The sequence below is a fragment of the Physeter macrocephalus genome, chromosome 16 (genome assembly GCF_002837175.3).
Source record: "Physeter macrocephalus isolate SW-GA chromosome 16, ASM283717v5, whole genome shotgun sequence".
NCBI lineage: Eukaryota > Metazoa > Chordata > Mammalia > Artiodactyla > Physeteridae > Physeter > Physeter macrocephalus.
This window is the reverse complement of record NC_041229.1, coordinates 11750019-11769236: the sequence shown is the minus strand read 5'-3', so window position 1 is coordinate 11769236 and position 19218 is coordinate 11750019. Positions and strand designations below refer to the sequence as shown.

At 40.6% G+C, this 19218-nt stretch overlaps 2 protein-coding genes across 9 annotated transcripts in view; both read left to right on the top strand.

The window, feature by feature from the left end:
* TBCEL (tubulin folding cofactor E like) overlaps positions 1-5885 on the top strand; it is a 75831-nt gene extending 69946 nt beyond the window's left edge. For 5 of the 6 annotated variants that reach the window (XM_055091734.1, XM_028500894.2, XM_028500893.2 and 2 more), the window contains one exon: positions 1602-5573. In XM_055091734.1, coding sequence (XP_054947709.1) covers positions 1602-1920 — 319 coding nt within the window. In that variant the 3' untranslated portion in view covers positions 1921-5573. Of the gene's footprint in view, positions 1-1601 lie in introns of all 6 variants that reach the window. The other variant, XM_024131190.3, reaches the window with a different exon arrangement.
* Positions 5886-7373: 1488 nt separating this feature from the next.
* Positions 7374-19218, top strand: part of TECTA (tectorin alpha) — an 87381-nt gene continuing 75536 nt past the window's right edge. The window contains exons 1-5 of one of the 3 annotated variants that reach the window (XM_028501051.1): positions 7374-7553; positions 9688-9917; positions 13402-13554; positions 14152-15565; positions 18131-18195. In XM_028501051.1, coding sequence (XP_028356852.1) covers positions 18132-18195 — 64 coding nt within the window. In that variant the 5' untranslated portion in view covers positions 7374-7553; positions 9688-9917; positions 13402-13554; positions 14152-15565; position 18131. The remainder of the gene's footprint in view (positions 7554-9687; positions 9918-13401; positions 13555-14151; positions 15566-18130; positions 18196-19218) is intronic. The other 2 variants (XM_028501052.1, XM_028501053.1) reach the window with 2 other exon arrangements.

Here is a 19218-nt window from a genome sequence, read left to right as displayed (position 1 = left end):
CATATGTATATGTATAACTGATTCACTTTGCTGTAAAGGAGAAACTAACATGCTATTGTAAAGCAGTTATACTCCAATAAAGATGTTAAAAAAAAAATTTCGCCCTTTTAAAAGAATACCATTTGGGGCTCAAGTCCTGGGAGAAGACAATTCTATAATCTGATTCATCATACCGTCTCCTTTTCCAAGAAGTCCTACCTAAGTAGATTTCAATCATATATTTTCTTAGTGGTGTGTGTGTTTTAATAATTTAAGTCCCAGACAGCAGGAATGTAATGTTAATACTTTTAATTTGCATATGAACTTAGAACTTACAAAGTGCTTACTCATCTGTTATTTTATATGATTCTTATGACTGTCTTACAAGGTAGGAAGGGCAGACTTATTATCCCAGTTTTACTAGTGAGAAATCTGAGATCCAAAAGGATTGAGTGAGTTGGTAAGTCACACAGCTAATTATAAGATGGAGTCAAGACTCTGAAGTCCCGTCTTCTGACTCCAAGGCCAGTGCTATTTTACCATACCTGGTACTCCCCTTTATGGACATGATTACTTCCATCCCTGACCACAGATGTCTTACTACAGCTTCCATGTTCCTACCAACCTTATTATAACACTGATTTAACTGAGTCAAAGCCAAAAGTAGGGTGGGGAACGTGGCGGGGGTAATCTTAACGACCATTGTATTCTGATCCCGAATTAACCTCAGTATATCTTGGTTATAATAAAGCTAATGTTAGATCTTTTCAGCATTTTCCCCCTCTCTGGTTTGTAGGAAACTGCTCAGCTTTCTCAATGAAATCAAAACTAGATCCTCCAAGGCTGGCAGCGGAGACAAGATTTTCCACATGGGAAACTTGTCCTCCCGGGCCCTAGTCTCACCTCTATAATTCACTTTCCTCTTGGTGTCTTTGGCTGTTTATTCCTGCCTTGATCAAGGAAGTTGTGTCCCTCATTTACCACTTTTTTACAAGAACGTATTCTTGACTCTTCCACAAACTCCTTGTGTTACAGTCAACTAGGCTAGGCTGGGACATTCAACAAAGCATCACTGAAAAAGCTGAGTTAACGGCTAACATACAACTAGATGTTTTTGTTTGTAACTTATGCCTTCCCCAGGGGTCAGAAACTGCTGGCCTACATCCATCTTCCCATCTGTTACCAAGGAACACGTGCTTAGATATCTGCCTGCCTTGAGGACGATGCCCAAGCAGGCAGGCTCTACAGGGTGATTAGACTTCTCTCGAGAATCTTTGTAGTGTCTACTTTTTTTCTAGGTTCTCCTTTCCTTTCTAAGCTGATTCTTATATAAAGTTTAGCAGCAGGCATGTTGGCCATCTTTAGGAGAGACTCTTCCCCTATCCACAAGAATGGGGTTTTACTGTGGCCTCAAAAGGGCAACGATTGCAGATCACAGATTCCACAATAGTCACCCGATAGGTAGGTAGGCAGGTAAGTAGATATAATATTAGACTAGGATATTAGACAGATGTTGAGAATAACAGTGTAGTTTACCTGTAGTTCTGAAGAAGTCAATAGTTCATGCGCTAGTGGCTTAAGTTGTCACAGTTTTGTTGTGTTTTGTTTTTTTATCCTCCTAGGTATCATGAACTAGTCACAAAATATGGGAAGTTGGAGCCTTTGGCAGAAGTGGACCTGAGACCCCAGAGCAGTGCGAAAGTAGAAGTCCACTTTAATGACCAGGTGGAAGAAATGACCATTCGTCTGGACCAAACAGTTGCAGAACTAAAGAAACAGTTAAAAACTCTAGTGCAGTTACCCACTAGCAACATGCTTCTCTACTATTTTGACCATGAAGCGCCCTTTGGCCCAGAGGAAATGAAGTACAGCTCTCGAGCCTTGCATTCTTTTGGCATTAGGGATGGAGACAAAATTTTTGTGGAATCCAAAACAAAATAACCTCCGCCAGCCTTGTGAGAACACACACTTTAGGACTCACAGGGCATTTGTTCCCATGAGGTTTCCTTCAGGAGGGAGAAGGTTGCTCTGTTTTGTTTTGTTTTGTTTTGTTTAGGTCTCAGGGGGGTTTTGTATATTTCCCCCTAGAATGGGTAGGGGGCTGTTTTTGGTATTTTCTACCACAGATTCCTTCTACTCCGCCACCAGAATTGGCCACATCTCCAGTTTCTGTGCCCTCCCTCCTGAGAGGGGACTAGGCAGCCACCGACTTCTTACTGTGTTCACTGGGATCTGTCCAGCACTTGGTCCTCATGACCACTTAGGTGTACTTGTGATGATGGCGTGAACAGCATTGTCCCCTCAGGAGAGCATCTTGCACTTAAATCAGGAAACAAGGAATCTTTCCAGGAAGGGCCAGCACATCTCTCTCCCAATTCCTCCATTTTCCCCTCCCTCTCTCTCCTTTCCTTCTTGGGTTCAGTTTTTCATTTTGACTTGTGTCCATACATGTTTACCTTAGTTTTATTCTGTCCATAATGAACTTCTTATTTTTCAACTTGGGTAACTTTTTTCTTCATTTCTCCCTTTTGAAGTAATTTCAAGTGCGTCAAGCATTTGTCAACCTGATTCTGATCTCAGGTACTCAGTTAGAACCTATAACTCTGTTAGGGTCTGGAAGAAGAGTAGATGGAGTGTTGAAATTCCAGGAAGCACAGGCACAGCAGCCTGATCACTCTGTATGTAACTATCTCAATTTTAGTGTTCCTCCCACAGTATATCAACCATTACTGACATGAGCTACGTCACATTCCAGAGTTCTTCGCTTTTTGCTTTTTGAATGTATTTCTTCATATCTATCTATCTTTTTCATTACTTTAAACTACTGGGAATGGAGGCCTGACTTTATGAAGAATCCAACAGAGCAATGGATATACGTGCCAGGAGAGCTGAGAATTAGCTAATAAACTCTCTGTAGTGTGCATGAGGGAGTCGAGTGGGGGGAGCACGGGAGAACGAGTACTGTGACTTTCCTGCCTGTCATCATTTGAAGCTTTTGCTCTTGCACTTTGCATTCGAAGTGGGAAATTTTAATCAAAGGGAGCTTTGATTCCTAGTTTTTCCCTGGGATTTTGTGATGTCATAATTGAACAATTCTTTTTGTTTTACATTTCAGTTTAGTTGCCCCTACAGAAGAACAACTCTGACTAATCTCTGAGTAAAGTATAAGTGTCAAAACTTCAGATTTGCCTCCAAGTCATATTTTTTGCAGAAGCATATTTAAAGCACTTTCCTTTAAAAGGTAGTCCTTACTTGCTCTGAAATCTTTTTGTTTGTTCTTCTATTCCTTTGTTAATCAACGTAATCTCTCTCTTTAATATATGTCTTTCTGGATCCACCATGTTTACAGATAGGAGACTTGAGAAGGACTTAGTGCACCTGGGGCAGAAAATGTGCACATGAAGTATTTTTCAAAGAATGTAATTGTTACCCGATTACGTTTGACCTTTTGACCTTTGTTACATGATTCCGTCCCTCCTACAAATTCTTTAATTTCTTATGAAATTTTTAGGTGACTCTTGTAAACTCTTCACGGACGCTACTTTTTAAATTGTCCTATGCCATGATAGCAAATGTTTATTCTCTTAATGCACTTCAGGTTCAGTATCTGTAAAGCCTTTGACCCAGGCCTGCTGAGTCAAATCTACATTCACTGTCACATTGAAAGTGGAAACCAAAGGGTTTGAGGAAGATGAATGATGCCTGTTCTCCTTTTGCTTTATCTTTCAAAATCATAAAATCATAAAAATGAGCGATGGCGATCCAGGCTGGGTATAGACAAGAATAATTATTTTGCAATCACATTTTCCTGACAGGTTTTTGGAAGTGGGAAAAAAGTGTGGCAACAGTGTCAGGAAGATTAAAACTGTGGATGCTTTGTGTACGTGTGCGTGAGTGCAGACGAGTTTGAGTGAGAAACAGTGTAACTGAGCTTTTGTCAGCCTGAGAAACAACAGATGCCCCCTTATTTTTTGAGGTTGTATGACCCCCGACTGTCCCACAGCAGAAAGCAGAGCAAACACTTATGCTTTAATCATCAGTGGAATGATGACAATTAATAAGATATTTTATATATGACAAAGTTTTATGAAATGCTTTTTTACTCTTAGAGACCTGTTCCTTCTGCTATTACAGAACACAGTGCTCATCAACTGCAGGCGTAATTCTCCGATTACACAGTTGCATGTCAGGGGAACTTCTCATTTAATTCAGTGGCCGTGGGTATTTTTAGGGCATTGTAACTGATTGTTTTAATAATTGCGAAATGATTTTTGACTGAGACAAGATCTAATGCAATTACCGGTCTTTTAGAGTTACAGAACAGAAGTAAATGAGAAAAGATATTTGAGCATGTATACGTGTAGACTGATTTGGGTGGCTGAGTAAAGATGCTGCTTTTGAAATAAAATTGGTGCTGTGTAGACACTTGTAACCAAAATTATTTTTATAACAGGTCAAAAAGAAGGAGAGGAGAGAGCATGGACTTTTGAGTCTACAAGTTATGCATAATTGATTGTAGCTTATCTGTATTTTAATGTTAACTTCATCCAGATTCAGTGAGAGCATATTATTGACATTCATGAGGCAAAATTCTGTCATAGCCAGTATTACAGATATGTTGCTACAGGCACAGTGTATAGAACATATCTTTTCTAAAATAGAAATTTTCGTCAGTTCTGAAAAAGGAAAGGAGTAATAACAGAAAGCCAAGTAAAAACTGAGGCATCATTGTCATGTGGGCATGTAGCTGCTGACACCACAGTGGAAATCAGTTTTTGAATTTGAATTTTTGAAATATCCCAGATTGCTTTAAAGAAAAAAAAAAAGTTCAGAGTCATATATCTTTTTTTTTATTACTGAAAGTTTCTATTGTTTCTGCAACCTATTGCCACCATGGCCATAAATACATAAGAAAGCAGCAGATATTTTATAACTCTTGTTCCTTTAAGACCTTTTGGTGAAAACAAGCCCAAAACATGAGCTATGTGTAACAGAGCCGAATGTTATGATGCTGTGTTTTAAAAGTTTGTTTACTTAAAAGAAAAAAAAAAACCGTTCAGTTCTAACCAGATGTTTCATCTATGATGCTAAATCAGCAGTGTTACGAACAGGGAAGACTTGTTGCACAAGGAACTATCACCATTTGAGGCACGCAGGTGATAGTTTCACGAGCGCGTGTGGAAAGGTGGCTTGCTCCATGGGAGGTGCTAGGCTCCAGGGCAAATAAAACAAGAGTACAGAATAATAGATTGTTCTAAGCAATGTCATTTCTGTTTATGAATTTGATTTTCCCCTCGTTTCATGTTAGATTGACATGCAAACTGCTTTCAAGAACACCCAGAAGCTCTCTGTGTTACCAGGTGTGTTGTGAACACTATTTTTCATAGGTGCTTCCTTCAAATATATGTCCATTGTAGTGATGGAGAGGGACTGGACTCTCTCAGGCTCTTTACTTGCCAGTTGTCTCCTGCAGTTCATGGAAATATATATTTTATTTTAGAATATAATTTAAACATGAAGGTCTATTCTTTGCACTTTTATTAATATATATATATAGATATATAGATAATCTTTAAAAAAATTAAAAATCTAAAAGTCCACTTTCTCTCTGTGTTCTGATTTTTTCCTGGAGTCGTGGGGGTCAAGGTGCATGTTTATTTTTATACAGCAGAAAGTCAACATCAGTGCTGTGGTTGAGTCCTCTGGGGAACTGGCCTAAGCTGGTAAAAGAGTTTGACCAGCTTAACAAATTTAGTTGGCATCTTGCCAAAGTTAGAAATTAAAACCACAAAACGAAGGTTCATAGGAAATATGTTATTGCCTTTTTGTTAGCAAAGTTTTCTACTTCTAACATGCTCTTTTAAGGATGAAAACCCACCTTTGAGCTATTCGGCATCCCCGTTTTTGAGTAAGAATCTCATTTCGATGAATTAGAAATTTGCGACACTTTTTCACGTGACACTTCTTTCCTCTGAAAAATAATTTTCTATAAGAATTAGGGTTTGGGGCACTTGAACCGTATCTGCTTATCAGTAATTTCTTGGTAATCTGTTATGAATTAACCTTGTACCAAGAACTAAGGTCCAAGAACTATATATACTTTATTACTGTATTTAGAAGACAGAATCTATTAAATTCTTTCTCAGTGCTTCAGAAGTGTATAAGTATCGCGATCTGTTTAAATGTAAGATTATTTCTATCTCTTATTCAAATTTCAAAAAATTACAGTTTTAACCTCTGTGCTAAGTTCTATTTAGTTCTATTGAGTATTTATTATGAGGGTCTCTGAGTTCTTGCAAGGTAGACGTATGTCAAGACACCCAATACCCATTGGGCTGAAAAATGCTATAACTTCCACCAGAATGCATATAAAGCAAGGAGGTTGACCCTTGAAGTCACATTTTTCTTTCCAGCTCTTCTCTGGAAAAGAAGTTATCTGTGTTCTCCAACTTAGACTTCGGATTTAAGGATTCAAATTTAGCCAGATAACTTTTAAAACACATAGGTCATGATAGATATTGAGTCATTTCATCTACTTTTAAGTTTTTAATGTAACTAAGATTTAGGAATTGAATTAATACATGAAAGGGGTAGCGTACCATATTATATCTCCTTAAAATATAATGAATTTCTGAATCCTTTTCCTTCAAAAATTTGAGCATAACACTAAAAATGTGTAGGTTTTTTTTTTTTAACAAACTGATCTATTAAAATATTCAGATATATATACTTGCCTAGACATATGAGTATAAAACATGTAAACATCTTATGCTTTTCTTCAGTGTGGTTTAGGCACCTGAGCAATTTGCTTGCGTTCTGTTTTAAGGCACACATATCAAGAGGGGAGTAACAAACTCATAATCCAAGAGGGAGATGAGACAAAAGCAGAGTTGCTGGTCCTGTGAATCAGTGCCAGGGAGCCAGGCTTTCAATTTTCATTCTCATGTTTCTCCTAAACATTAACAATGAGCGTTTATTATCAGCCAGGGCCCAATCTAGATGCTCTACCTATATTAAACCCTTTTGATGTTCACGACATCCCTATGGTTCAGCACTGTTAATTATCCCCATCTCCTTACTTGTGAGGTACAGATAGATTGAGTAACTTGCCAAAAGTCACACCGTTGATAAATGACAGCAGAGCTAGGATTCAAACCCAAGCAGTTGGACTGCAGTTGAGAGCTGTTATACTACCTGCTGCTAAGGTTCTCCTCCATAGCCCTCCACAGTCACACCATTATTGTTAGTCTTTATGTTTCACTAAAACACTAAAGTGAGATGTTCCTCCGTATTCACTTACTAAATTGATTTGCTCTATAACAAAATCACTGATGCGGCTGATAGCTCTAAATCCAAATTGGAACTTGTCCTCATGCCATTTTCAGAATTAACACTGTGATTGGTGTATATCCATTGTCCTCCCTGCTCTCCTGGGAGGAGCCAGATTGGACACTTGTCATGGGTGCTGTTGACAAGAAGTGAACCTGCAATATGATGCCGAACGCCGGTCACTTGGTCTTCAACCTGAGGACATTCTAGAGCCTTAACACTTCGTTTTCCGTGAACAACTAAAGGTGAGACGGGTCACTCCGTTGGGACTCAGGCTTTTATTAAGGAGGCATCGTGTTCAAGTGAACTTGGTGTTTACAGGGGGGAGAAAAAGTAGATGATCTAATGGAGCCCGTATCTCAGGTTTTGTTATGGGAAATGTTGAGGCTGTCACTGTTATTGTTCCTCTTTAAAATTCAAGACAGAGCCTTGTGAGGAATATAAATATTGCGTACAAAATAGAGGAGGCAGTTTATCTATTATGGTCTGTGAGATCTAGGTCTGCCAAAAAATTACAATGCAATTTCAGTTTACTGAGTCTTTCACAGACTCTTCATCCTTGAATGCTTCTTAGTCACTATAAGTAATACAATTAAGGTGTTAAATAAATAAGAATGGGAATAAGAGGAGGCAGACATTAAAAAATACGGTTTTCTGAACTACCTGATACATTCGAGGGCAGATGTAAGCCTTATTCCACTATTAGAGAATACAACTAGGACATTATGAATCGCTTTGGTTGTGTTAAAATTTTGTTTGGTTTATAGTTCAGTTTGTTTACAAAAAGACATCTTTTAAAAACCATTTGTATTTCATTTTAAATAGAAAACATTCACAGGATTCAGAAATCAAACAATATAAACAAAGTATACACTGGAAAATTCTACACTAACCCCTGTACTCCATCTTTTATTAGTTTTTTTGTGTGTTTTTGCCGAGTCAACACAAATAATAGCAAATGAGAATATACTTATTGATCCCTTTTTATACAGCGAAGTTAGCATATTATATACCATCATGCACCTTGCTTTTTTTCACTTAAAATGTATCTTGGAAATCTCTCTATAGCAACATGTACAAAATCACCTTACCCTTTGTTTATACTATAAGATACAGTATTCCATTTATAGATGTGATTTATAGTTTATTTGACCAATACCTTATTGATAGACATTTGAGTCTTTCGTTGTTCTCTCTCCCAATCTCCCTCCCTCTTTCTTTCTCTCTTTTTTACTCTTTTCAATTTGCTGCAGTAAAAAGCATACGTTCTTTTACATGTTTGAAATAAATCTGTAGAATACATTCCCAGAAGTGGGACTGCTAGATCAAAAGGTCAGAGTGTTTGTAATTTTGGTAGATATTGCCAAATTGTTCTCCACTGAAATTACATAAAAGAACATTTTTTTTTTTTTTCTGATTTTAATACTTGTCACATCCCTGCAAAGTCAAAGACTTTACTGATCTTGGGCTTGATACGTGATTCCTGGTTAGTGCAACCAAGATGGCATTCTTCCCAATTAGGCATGCAAATCTAGGCATTTGAATTAAACACATAATAGATTTGCATGAGCCATGCATATCGTCTGTCTTATGAGCTCTCTTTCCTTGGAATCTGCAATTTTTAATCATCGGTGAGTGAGATTTCACCTCTGCAGGAGAAGGTATATGTATTATTTATCCTTAACGATGTATGAGCATTTGTTTCAGCTGAGTGCCCTTGAAAAGTGATAGACAAATAGTGCTAAAACCCTCAGTTTATTGTCTGCAGTAAGCTTTAATCAGAGCTGCTTCTTGCTGACAAGTGAAATTCTTCTAGAACTACTTGATGCTACTTGGTGAATAGGGAATATAGAGTGTCTCTCCACTCCTCCTGCCCCTTTTCAACCTTATTGCTAATGTGCTAACAAGCATGTTAAAATAAGACCAATTGTGGGGTTTTTTTGGTTATGTTGGTCTACTTAGAATTAGCTATTACAAACTCCTTGCCTAGAGATAGATACTAGAGTTACTTTCAGAAAATATCTGTGAGTCCTTGTTTAAATTTCAGAGCTGAGCATCGTTTATTATTGAGATCTTAGATCTAGAAAGTCTTGCTAGTTAATAAACGTTAATATTACTCAATGTGATTTTCAAAAAGCCAATGCCATTTTTCTCATAATTAAGAGTCCAGTGTCTAGACTGAGTAAGATCAGCACAAAAAGAAAATTACTTAGAGGCAAATGATATTAATTCTTTAAAAAGACATGTTCTAGAGCATTTGTGCAACAATTTAAACTCCTAATGCTTGCAGCTTGCCGTTAAACGATTATTACCATGATACTAGTAAATATGAAAATTTTAGAAATATGACATCAGGTTTTTAAACATTTTTCTCTTAAGAATGAAAAACAGGCTTCAGGAGAAGCCATGAAAGTTAACCCAGGTGTCCAAGAGTGAAGATTCCAAGGCAATGAGAGAAGCAAACTTCCAGATGTGGTGCTCTTGAGACCCTTTCATCGTGAACATCTTTACTGTTCAGGAGAAGTCTTCACGAGCATAATTGCATTTTCTATATCACCTCGTCCATTTCAAGGATTCTGCTATGGCTAACTACCATTTTCAGGGAGAACGTAAGCATAACCTTCTATGTAATCACCTTATCCAGCTAGATCTAGGAGGTTGAACATTATTCAGTCAGTGGATAAGTGGTAGAAACAACTGCATTACAAAAATATCTGGACTCTCCATGGCAGATTATACAATGAAGCAAAATGATCAGTTGTAGAGGGCTTGTATATTTATCCAAGACACCAGTGTCGCAGATTCAGATGGCCAGGAAGAAGATGCTAAGGTGGAGTTAGGAGTGCAAAAGATTTATTGGGGAATAACACCTGTGAAAGAAAAGGGGAAGAAGAAAGATGGGGCAGGAGGGGGCATCACACCATGCAGTAGCCCTGACAAAGTCTGCAAGCCCAATAAGATGCACTGGAGCAAAGGTTTCCTATTAGAGGCGTCCCATTTAGGTCCTTTTGCCAAAGGTTTTCTCAAGTCATTGATGGAGGAACACAGGAACAGCTTGAACACTGATGCAGACACCAAAGGAGCCAACAGTTGGGAGCTGTCAGCTAACCATACTCCCTGTGGCTGGAAAGGCATTCTTTTCTTGAAGGTGGATCTGAGTGGTGCACGTCTGTATGTACCACAGTCCACCCTGTGCCGTGTGTAGATGCAATTCTCCATCCATGATCAGGGCCAGCTCCTCCAGGGCTCTGGCAGGCTTCTCTTCCTGAGGGGAACCTCAGAAAAGGGAGGTTAGGGGAACGGACTACAGCCCGTGACACTGCAGATGGTTTCAGAGTCACGACTGGTAGCCACCGTCTCCCTCTTCCATTATCCATTCTATCACCTCTGCTGGTCTCAGTAGTTTAGCTAGTGGTTTATCCCAAACCCTGATTCCTGAGGAATCTGAATCCCTGGTAACTATACGCTGCTGAGACTTGGGTTGCTATTGCTTGTCCATCACAGTCACAATTGGGCAAGGGAGTAGCAAGAGCCACCATAATGGGTCACCTGAGTTCCACACATCTTACCCCTTGAGCCTGTCGTGCAACAGCAGCTCCACCTCCTCCTCAGGGTTGGGGATTCCTAATAGGATGGTGGCTCATCTTTCCTGCTAGTCTCTGCAACAGGGAACCCAGAGTACCCAGGCAGCATCACAGCCATAGCTTGTAGGTCCGTGGGACTCTTTCCGTGTCCCCTGGTGAGAGCATGCCTTCTTGGGAACCAGGATGTCAAACTCTGCACAACCTAGAGATGAGGGGTTGGGAAGCCAAAGTCCCTCAATAATCATTGGGAGTACTTGCAGGTGGGGCTACTCCTGCTTCCACACTTTGGTGCCTGGACCCATGTATTCCTCCTACTGGGGACACTGCTCCAACCAGGGGCTCCTCCTGTAATCTTGGGCCCACACTCACATCCCCTTTTTTGTAAAGTGGCTTCCCTAGTTGGATGCTATTTTGCATGGAATTCTATGCCTGTGGATCAGTAAGCCTGCAAGCCTCTCACTAGTGGTGCTGGCTAAGGCCCTGTGGGCAGGAAAAGCATACACATATCCAGAGTCCAGGTCTATTCCTGGGAAAAGGAACCATTGGCCCTTCCAGGATGAAAGTGGTCCAGTGTAGTCATTTTGCCACCAAGTGGCCAGTTGGTCTCCCCAAGGAACAGTGACAGACTGAGGGCTTGGCTTTTGTCTCTGTTATTGGCAGGGTGAACATTCAGAGGCCAGGATAGCTAACTCAGCCTTGCTAAATAGGAGTTCATGCTATTGGGCTCCTGCATAACCTCCATCCTTGCTGCTGTGACCACTTCCTATACGTGCCCATCATACCAACACTGACAAAGCCTGCTTCACGTCAGCTGCCCAAGTCATTTTGTCTACTTAGTTGTTTAGTCCCTCTTCTGTAGTAGATGCTTTCTTTTGGGTGTTAACATAGGACACAAAGATCTTCACACTTCATGTCCATTCCCATCTGTCTATCCACATGTCTCTACTCCAGGCCTCCTTGCCACTTTTTTATTTCCAGGCCCTTGTCCAACTAGATGTGATTCACTACTGCCTACGAATTTGTACATGTTCTAACAACAGACCACTTTGACACAGAGTACTTGGGGGCAAGATATAATGCCCCCAAGTCCACCCATTGGGAAAATATTCCTCTATCATTGTCTTTCAAGGCCACCCTTGCATGAGGCTGTAGTGTAGCCACCATATGCTTTGGGCTTGCAGACACACACCAAGCCAATCCATCCACACTCCAAGTTTAGACTTTTTCATCCTCCTTCAGCTTGTCATATGCACCGCCCACCTCGCACTTCACATAGGGCCATATGTGTTATCTGGGTCGTGGGGGGGGGGGCGGGTAACGAGTATAACTCTGAAAGGTGACATGGATTCTGGGCTACCTAGTCCAGCAGCTTGCTCATTGCCGGTCCAAGATATGCAGCTATGCCGTTTCCATCTTAGGGTAGATTGCTGCTGGGACCCCCTGACTTTATGTCTTGGTGGGTCCAACAGGGCCCAGCTCATGAGGGGGATTTCTGGGCACGTGGTCACTTGTATTTTGGTCAAATGTTCCATCACAAGGTTCATTCTCATGCCAGGAGCTGATTTTCAGGAGGTATGTTATTTTTTGCTGTGGATGTCATGACTTTGCTCCAGAACTCCAGGGACCTGAGTCATGGTTTTCCCACTGGGGTTTGCAATCAACAGCACATTTCATCTTTTTCTGCCCCTAACATCTCCAACAACAAAGCACCTACTGAACATATCACCCAAGCAGCAGGGTTGCTTGCATTACAGTCTGGAGTTGCTACAATGCTCTTTCATGCTCTCAACCCAGGTCAAAGCTGGTTGAATTCTATGTCACCTGGTATGTGGGCTGGAGCAGTTTTTGTAGGTACAGAATATGTGGCCTTTAGAACCCAAAGAAAGCTATGAAGAGGGAAGAATTTCATTGTAGAGAGGTTGCAAGATGCAGCCATTTGTTTTTTGCTTTGGAGGGGAGATCCCAGCATGTCTGTGACCACTGGATTCCTAAAAGCGTTACTGAAGTACTAGCCTTGAATCTCTGAAGAATGTAACTCCCACCTTCCGGAGCAGATGTGTGTCACCCAGGCCTCCGGCCACTTCTTCCTCATTGTGCCAATCAACGTTGTCAATGTTGTGAATCAAGGTGATGTTCTATAGGAGACACTCCATCCAATCTCGGCAAAACTATAAATGTATATTGCTGTCTGTTCCATCTGAAGATGAACTATTTTTCTGATCCTCATGCCTGAATCAGATAGGGAAAAAAAATGCATTTGCCCAATTAACGGCCACATGCCATGTATCTGAAGCCATGTATCTGAAGCCATCTGTACTAACGTAGTATCTCCAGCAAAGATACGTTAGTACAGCAGATGCAAACTGGAGCTGCTACTTGGTTGAGCTTGCAGTAGCCCACAGTTATTCTTCAGGATCCGTGTTGCCCAATTAAATGGAGATACGATAGATCCCACTACCCCTGCTCTCTAAGAGTGACACTAATCTTCACCATCTTCCCCCAACCCCAGGATGCAAGACTCTTTTGTATGTACTACCTTGGCTGGAGTACAAGGATCAAGTTCCTTCCTTGCTATGATAGCTTCTACCACACAGACCAAGGACCCAATGCGTCAAGTATATTAAACCCAATTCTATACAGGGACTTGGGAACTGACATCCAGGTAGGTCTGCAGCCCCTGTGGGCCTGCTGGGACTTGGCCAGGTCTCCTTTGGTTTCCTTGGCCTCTCTGTTTTCACTCTCACAGGGTCTTTGGATATCACTGTTAACTCAAACCCCTTGTCCAACAGTCCACAAGATATCTAGGCATTCCCCTCCTCCAGTCTACAGTCAATCAAGTAAATGACCACAGGTCTTTTGGGGGAAGGACTGAGAGAATCACTACTGTACACACTTGTCATGATGTGGCAGGATTCTTCCCTTTGGTGACCTGGTTACCTTTTTAGTCTATGGATTCCAGATTTGAAAAACTGACTCAGATCCACAAACTGAGCAAGGGATCAAGATCTTTCATTGGGGCAACTGTCTTTGGCCTCTTGCTCAACCATTCTTGCTCTTTTAAATTATATATAGTAAGCAATACCCTTGTTGGCTGCCCATCTACTTAGCCCCTGGGATGCCATGCTCTATTAATCATCTCCATAACTCTCTATGGATCAGGGCCCCTTGGCTATGACTCTGACCTGCTTGGTTATTATGAAGATTCGACCCCCTTGGCTTCAGGCAGTAGAGTACTGCTACCTGGTCTCTGTTGTTTCAGGTGCCCATCACCCCCATTGCGATTGGACAGTCAAGTTCTGTGACCACCACTCCTGCCATCAGCCCTGACCTGCAGAGGGGAGCCCCACTGAGCTTGTTTGTGATGCTGGTGCTTCTCTCACCAGCATATTCCTGCTGCCTTTGGTGGATGATGTGTCTGTCCTCTGGGCCTTTCCGTGGAACATGATCATCTGTTGGGTCTTCTGGAGTCACATAATATACATGCATGTCCATGTCTCTGAGAATTTTAATCCCTTCTTCTGCCATCTGCAGCAGTAATTTGGGCATTTCAACCCCAATGTATATACATTATATATATTTATATATATACATATATATATATATATATACACACACACACAACATACATATGTAAAATCCCAATGCATAAAATTATATACACAAGTCCAAGGTTTTCCCAATTAGACCCTGATTTTGGCATAGTAGAGCTGCTTCAGTTGAGCCCTTGACATAGCCTTTGTCACCTCAACTAGGTTCTCCAGAGCAAAAATTGCCCATTAGGGGAGTCCTGCATTGGGTGGAAGGTGCTGAGGCAATTGTCCCACCACCTCGCCCAGTCACAGATGGGGTTGCCCTTGGCTCCAACAGTGAGGCTGAGCCTGAAGGAGCTCACAGCTGGAGGCTCGTGGCGGTCCATACTTCTCACTGCATCATTTCAAACTAGCTCAGATCTGACTATTTCTTTCACAGAAGGTGTAAGAAACTTAAGAAAACAAAACAAAACAAAAACAATCAGCATATAAGGCTTATTCTACTCATTTTTAGGAATTTTTTTTGTTTTGTGTCTCGTTTGAACTGCCTTTCCTCCTGCCTAAAAAGCAGCATCCATCTATGCCATCTTTGTAAAACACAAATTGTCTTGGGTTACTAGCTCCAAGCCACGCCCACACCACCTTTGGTCTAAATCTTGTCAAATCTTGGCTCACTTCACCCTTTCAAACAGAATAAACCCTCCTGCCGACATGGCATAAAAAGAGATTTTTGTCATTTTTCCCTCTGTGACCCCTGAGTGTACACCCGGAATACACACTCACTAACTGGCTCCCCAGCCCAACCAGCGATAAGCCAGCTCAGTCTGTCCTCAAGCACCTGGCACTTGCTTGCACCCAGGTTCTCAGTCATTCTGATCCATTTATGCCGCCATCTTGTGTATCTGGTTAGCCCAGGTGGCATTTATCCCAGGAGCCGTCCTGCCCCAAGAAGGATGAAACATTTAATATGGGTCAAAAGGCTGAGATACATATATCCACGAGTGCATGAAGAAAGAAGACCAAAGCAATTACTATGACACTAGCAGTTTTTAAAATAGAACCAACTATTTTGCTTCAAGACATTTAGGTTGACTACTGGACTAAAACCTTAATAAAGGCTGGGCAAGGAGAATACTCTTTGAGGTGAGTCTTGGATTTGAGTTTAATTTTATTTTGAACAGGCACCCAAAAAATCAGATTTTCTGTTACATAAATATGTGCCCTTAGGAGGAAAATAGTCATTTGACATCTGTAAATAAGTACACGTGGAGAATTCGTAAAACCTACTGAATTACCACGGGATTATGGGGAAAATATTGAATAATTTAGACTGAAAAACTAGTTTCCCAAACCTCTTGTCCATTCATTGTAGGACAATTTGCTCAAAACTGGAATTATGTGTTTTGATACAGTTGGCATTTAAATGTCTAGACGGTCAGAGAGAACTTTGAAGCAATTTTTAAATTCCCACTGATTTACAGAGAGTTTTCTCCTGCTACCTTCAAATGATTTCCTTTTTTTAACAAGTCTCACTTTAAATATTTTGGATAGTAAACTTAGTTTCTGCCTTAGCCAATGTTGCTCGTTCTGCATCGAACCGGACACCTTTTTACCTTGTTCACGATGCCTTTTAAATACCTACTGCAAATTTTCGTCAGGAGGGGTCTATCTGTCCCCACTCCCTCCAAGGACCCTCGCTGGGTATCTGTGGAGGTTTCCAGAGCCCTTGGTTTTTCCCTTGTGAAAGATCCTGCCTCGCGCTGGTTACCTGTCCCCCCGGCCTAACCCGCTGCCCTGCGGTGTATCAGAGGGAAAAGGGCAGGAATGAAACCTAGAAGAGTTTGAGACAGTTTCTTTCAATACTTCATGCATACCTGTGAAAAAACAGGGTAGAGCCTATTTGTGGCAGCTGTTCAAAAGCAGAGAAACAAAAAAAGACTTTGGTAGAAAACCAACTTTATTTAAATATTGGAGGCAGCAGCTTTGTTTGGCGTTTGAATCCCATGCTGGTGGATGCTAATTCCGTAACATTATACAGTTGCCTTTTTTTGGGTACAAAGGTAGAAGGGGGGTTTTCTTCTGTGTTTTTCAGTGCAAAGTGATTCCAATCAGAAAGGACCAAGGTTTCAGCTCCAAGTAACTGACATTTCCATCTGAATCTACTCTCTTTTTTTTTTTTTTTAAGGGGGGAGAAAAAGGTCTAGTTTTTCAGGAAAAGAACCTCTCTGCGCAATCCTGAAACTGATCTTTAGATTTACTTTTCCTTAATCAATAGAAGAAAAACTTGATCGCAACTCAACACTTATGTGACTCTAGCGCAGGACTAACTGAATTTTTGGTTTTGAGAGTAGGGGATTCAGACATCATTTCAGGAATCAGAAATAATTGGCAGCAAGTGGGGGAGAACTGACATGAATTCTTGTTTTACCTAATTTTTCCTGGTTTACCAAGATTTGGCTTAATATTTCCGACTCCATTCCTCCAGTCTCTGCAGAACAGGTTAGTGACATTTTTCATAAATACAGATATTTAAATGAATCCTCCTTCCTGCTCTCTGAACTGTTTCCCTAAGGACTCCAGTCTTAAACCTGCCTGACATCTCCTTCTGCTAAAAGCTGTGTGTGATCTCTGCTAAAGACTTACTCCCATTTTCAGCAAAACTGACTAATATTTATTATGTGCTTAAGATTTCAATGTGTGCGCTTGACAACTGAAGATTTATAGTAAGACTCACAGAGGAGATTCACTGATTTTCCATGGAAGTCTGGCTGAAGAACTGTGATAGCTTCCAATAATTAGAGAAGGGGTTTTAGTTTTAAGAATGCTATCGGGAGCAAACTTCAGTGTCTACCCATGCACTTGGTGCTGACGCAGGAGTAGGTATAATTTGGAGCTTGCATCTCTGCTCTACAGAGCGGCACAGATCGTCCAAGGGGTAAAGCCACCGGTCCAATGGATTGTAACTAAAATGAAAACAAGTTCATTTTTGTGATGTTCTTTCTCTAATTAATTTGCTGCGACTAATTACTTGCTTGTGTACCGGATTCTATTTTTACTGTAATTCCAAGGAGCCACCCTTGGCATGGTTCTTTTTTTATTACATGTCTATTATTCATTTCACATATGGAAAGTCAGTGGACAGTCTTCTACAGCCTGTGACTCTGGTCTGTACTTCAGAGTGATGGACTGGCTCCATACTTTACAGAAGGTGATGGCAAACTCTAAATCCTCCTACCTGTAGGACCACATTGTGTTTTAACTGACTTTTATGGGATCCTGACTGAAAGCTGTTGTGAAAATTAGGAGAGCCTGGTCTCACAGAGGATGGATGTCTGTTCTAGAGACACAACAGGCATCTTTAGAGTGGGGTCCTGTTTTCAGGGCGTTAGTAGCTGGAGAGTAGATGCCTTTCCTTGACTCACTGCCGTGCTCATTGATTCTTTGTAATTTCCTGACAATTTGAATGATCTCATTACACTTCCAAACCGCTTCTCACGGGGGAATCTAATTTGTTCATGAGGTGTTGAACATAGGAGGGCCCGCCAGCATCCAGGGCATTTCATCCTGACTCAGAACTGTTGATGTTGTTATGTGAATGTTCTATGATGGTTGTGATGTGTCTTGGGACTTGCCACCAAACACACCTGGTGTTCTATTTACTCTGGCAAGCTGGGGATTTTTTTTTTCTTTTTCTTTTTAAAATTCCAGGATGAATTATTCATCATTACTTAGAATTTGGGTCTCTTTCATCTTCGCACTTGTACGGCACCAAGGTGAGTACTACAAAATTCCATAAAGCTCGTGATTAGCATGCTCTTGAATTTATAAAGAGACGCTTTTGTTGGAACTGTAATTGTCAGGGCAGGTGTACATGTGTCTACAGTTACAACAAGAAAAATGTAAATTAAATTCTGCCGTCAAGGGCAAAATACATTAACTCTGAATAATGTTCATTTACATTCCTACTTTTTCTTATTTCACTTCGAACACAATTTGTATATACCAAGTTGCCCCATGTCAATGGAATGAGTCTTTAAGATAATGCAAATTATTTTCATTAAAAGTACACAGGGTGGGTGTGTGTGCATCCCATGCCTGATGATTGATTCCAATGAAGGCATTTAACTGGTGGCACAGACTTTACAAAATACACTTGTTTAAGCCAAAATCAGGGAGTTCCAATGGCATTAATGTCAGTGACTTGAGTATCAGTGGCCATTTACAATGGCCAAAAGTCTAAAACTGCAAGTGAAATAAGAAAATTTTTCCCCTCCGTGATTCCTCCTTTTTCTCTATGTAGCATCGCCCCGGGTAGGTAGGAGATCACATGCATTTCTTTCTACAGTTTTGGAATTTTAGGCAAGAAAGGTGGGAAAGTCTATATCGATTTGAAACTTTTATGGCTAAAATTCTAGAGCATCTTCTTTATTTTGTTTGTTTAGTTCAGCGGACACATGATTACAAGTCTGAGTGAACAGATCTATAAGGCATGTGGAGCCCTAACATTTTTCTAGGATTGGATAAATTTAAGCAGGTGTAGCAGGCAGGCTATAGTGTGAAACCCCACAATAATGTGTCCCGCTGCCTCTAAACTTGTACTCCTGCTCTAAGAAAGTATGTCTTTATTGGTGGAAAAAAAAACAACAAAACAACAAAACGTTCTGGGAACATAAAGGTTATTGTAAAATTCCTGGCCTAAAATCAGCATGGGTAAGGAGATTCTTTCTTTTATTAACTCTGATTCTGTTGATAGGCTATGCTGTTAACAAGCTATATTTTTATAATAGTAATGACTT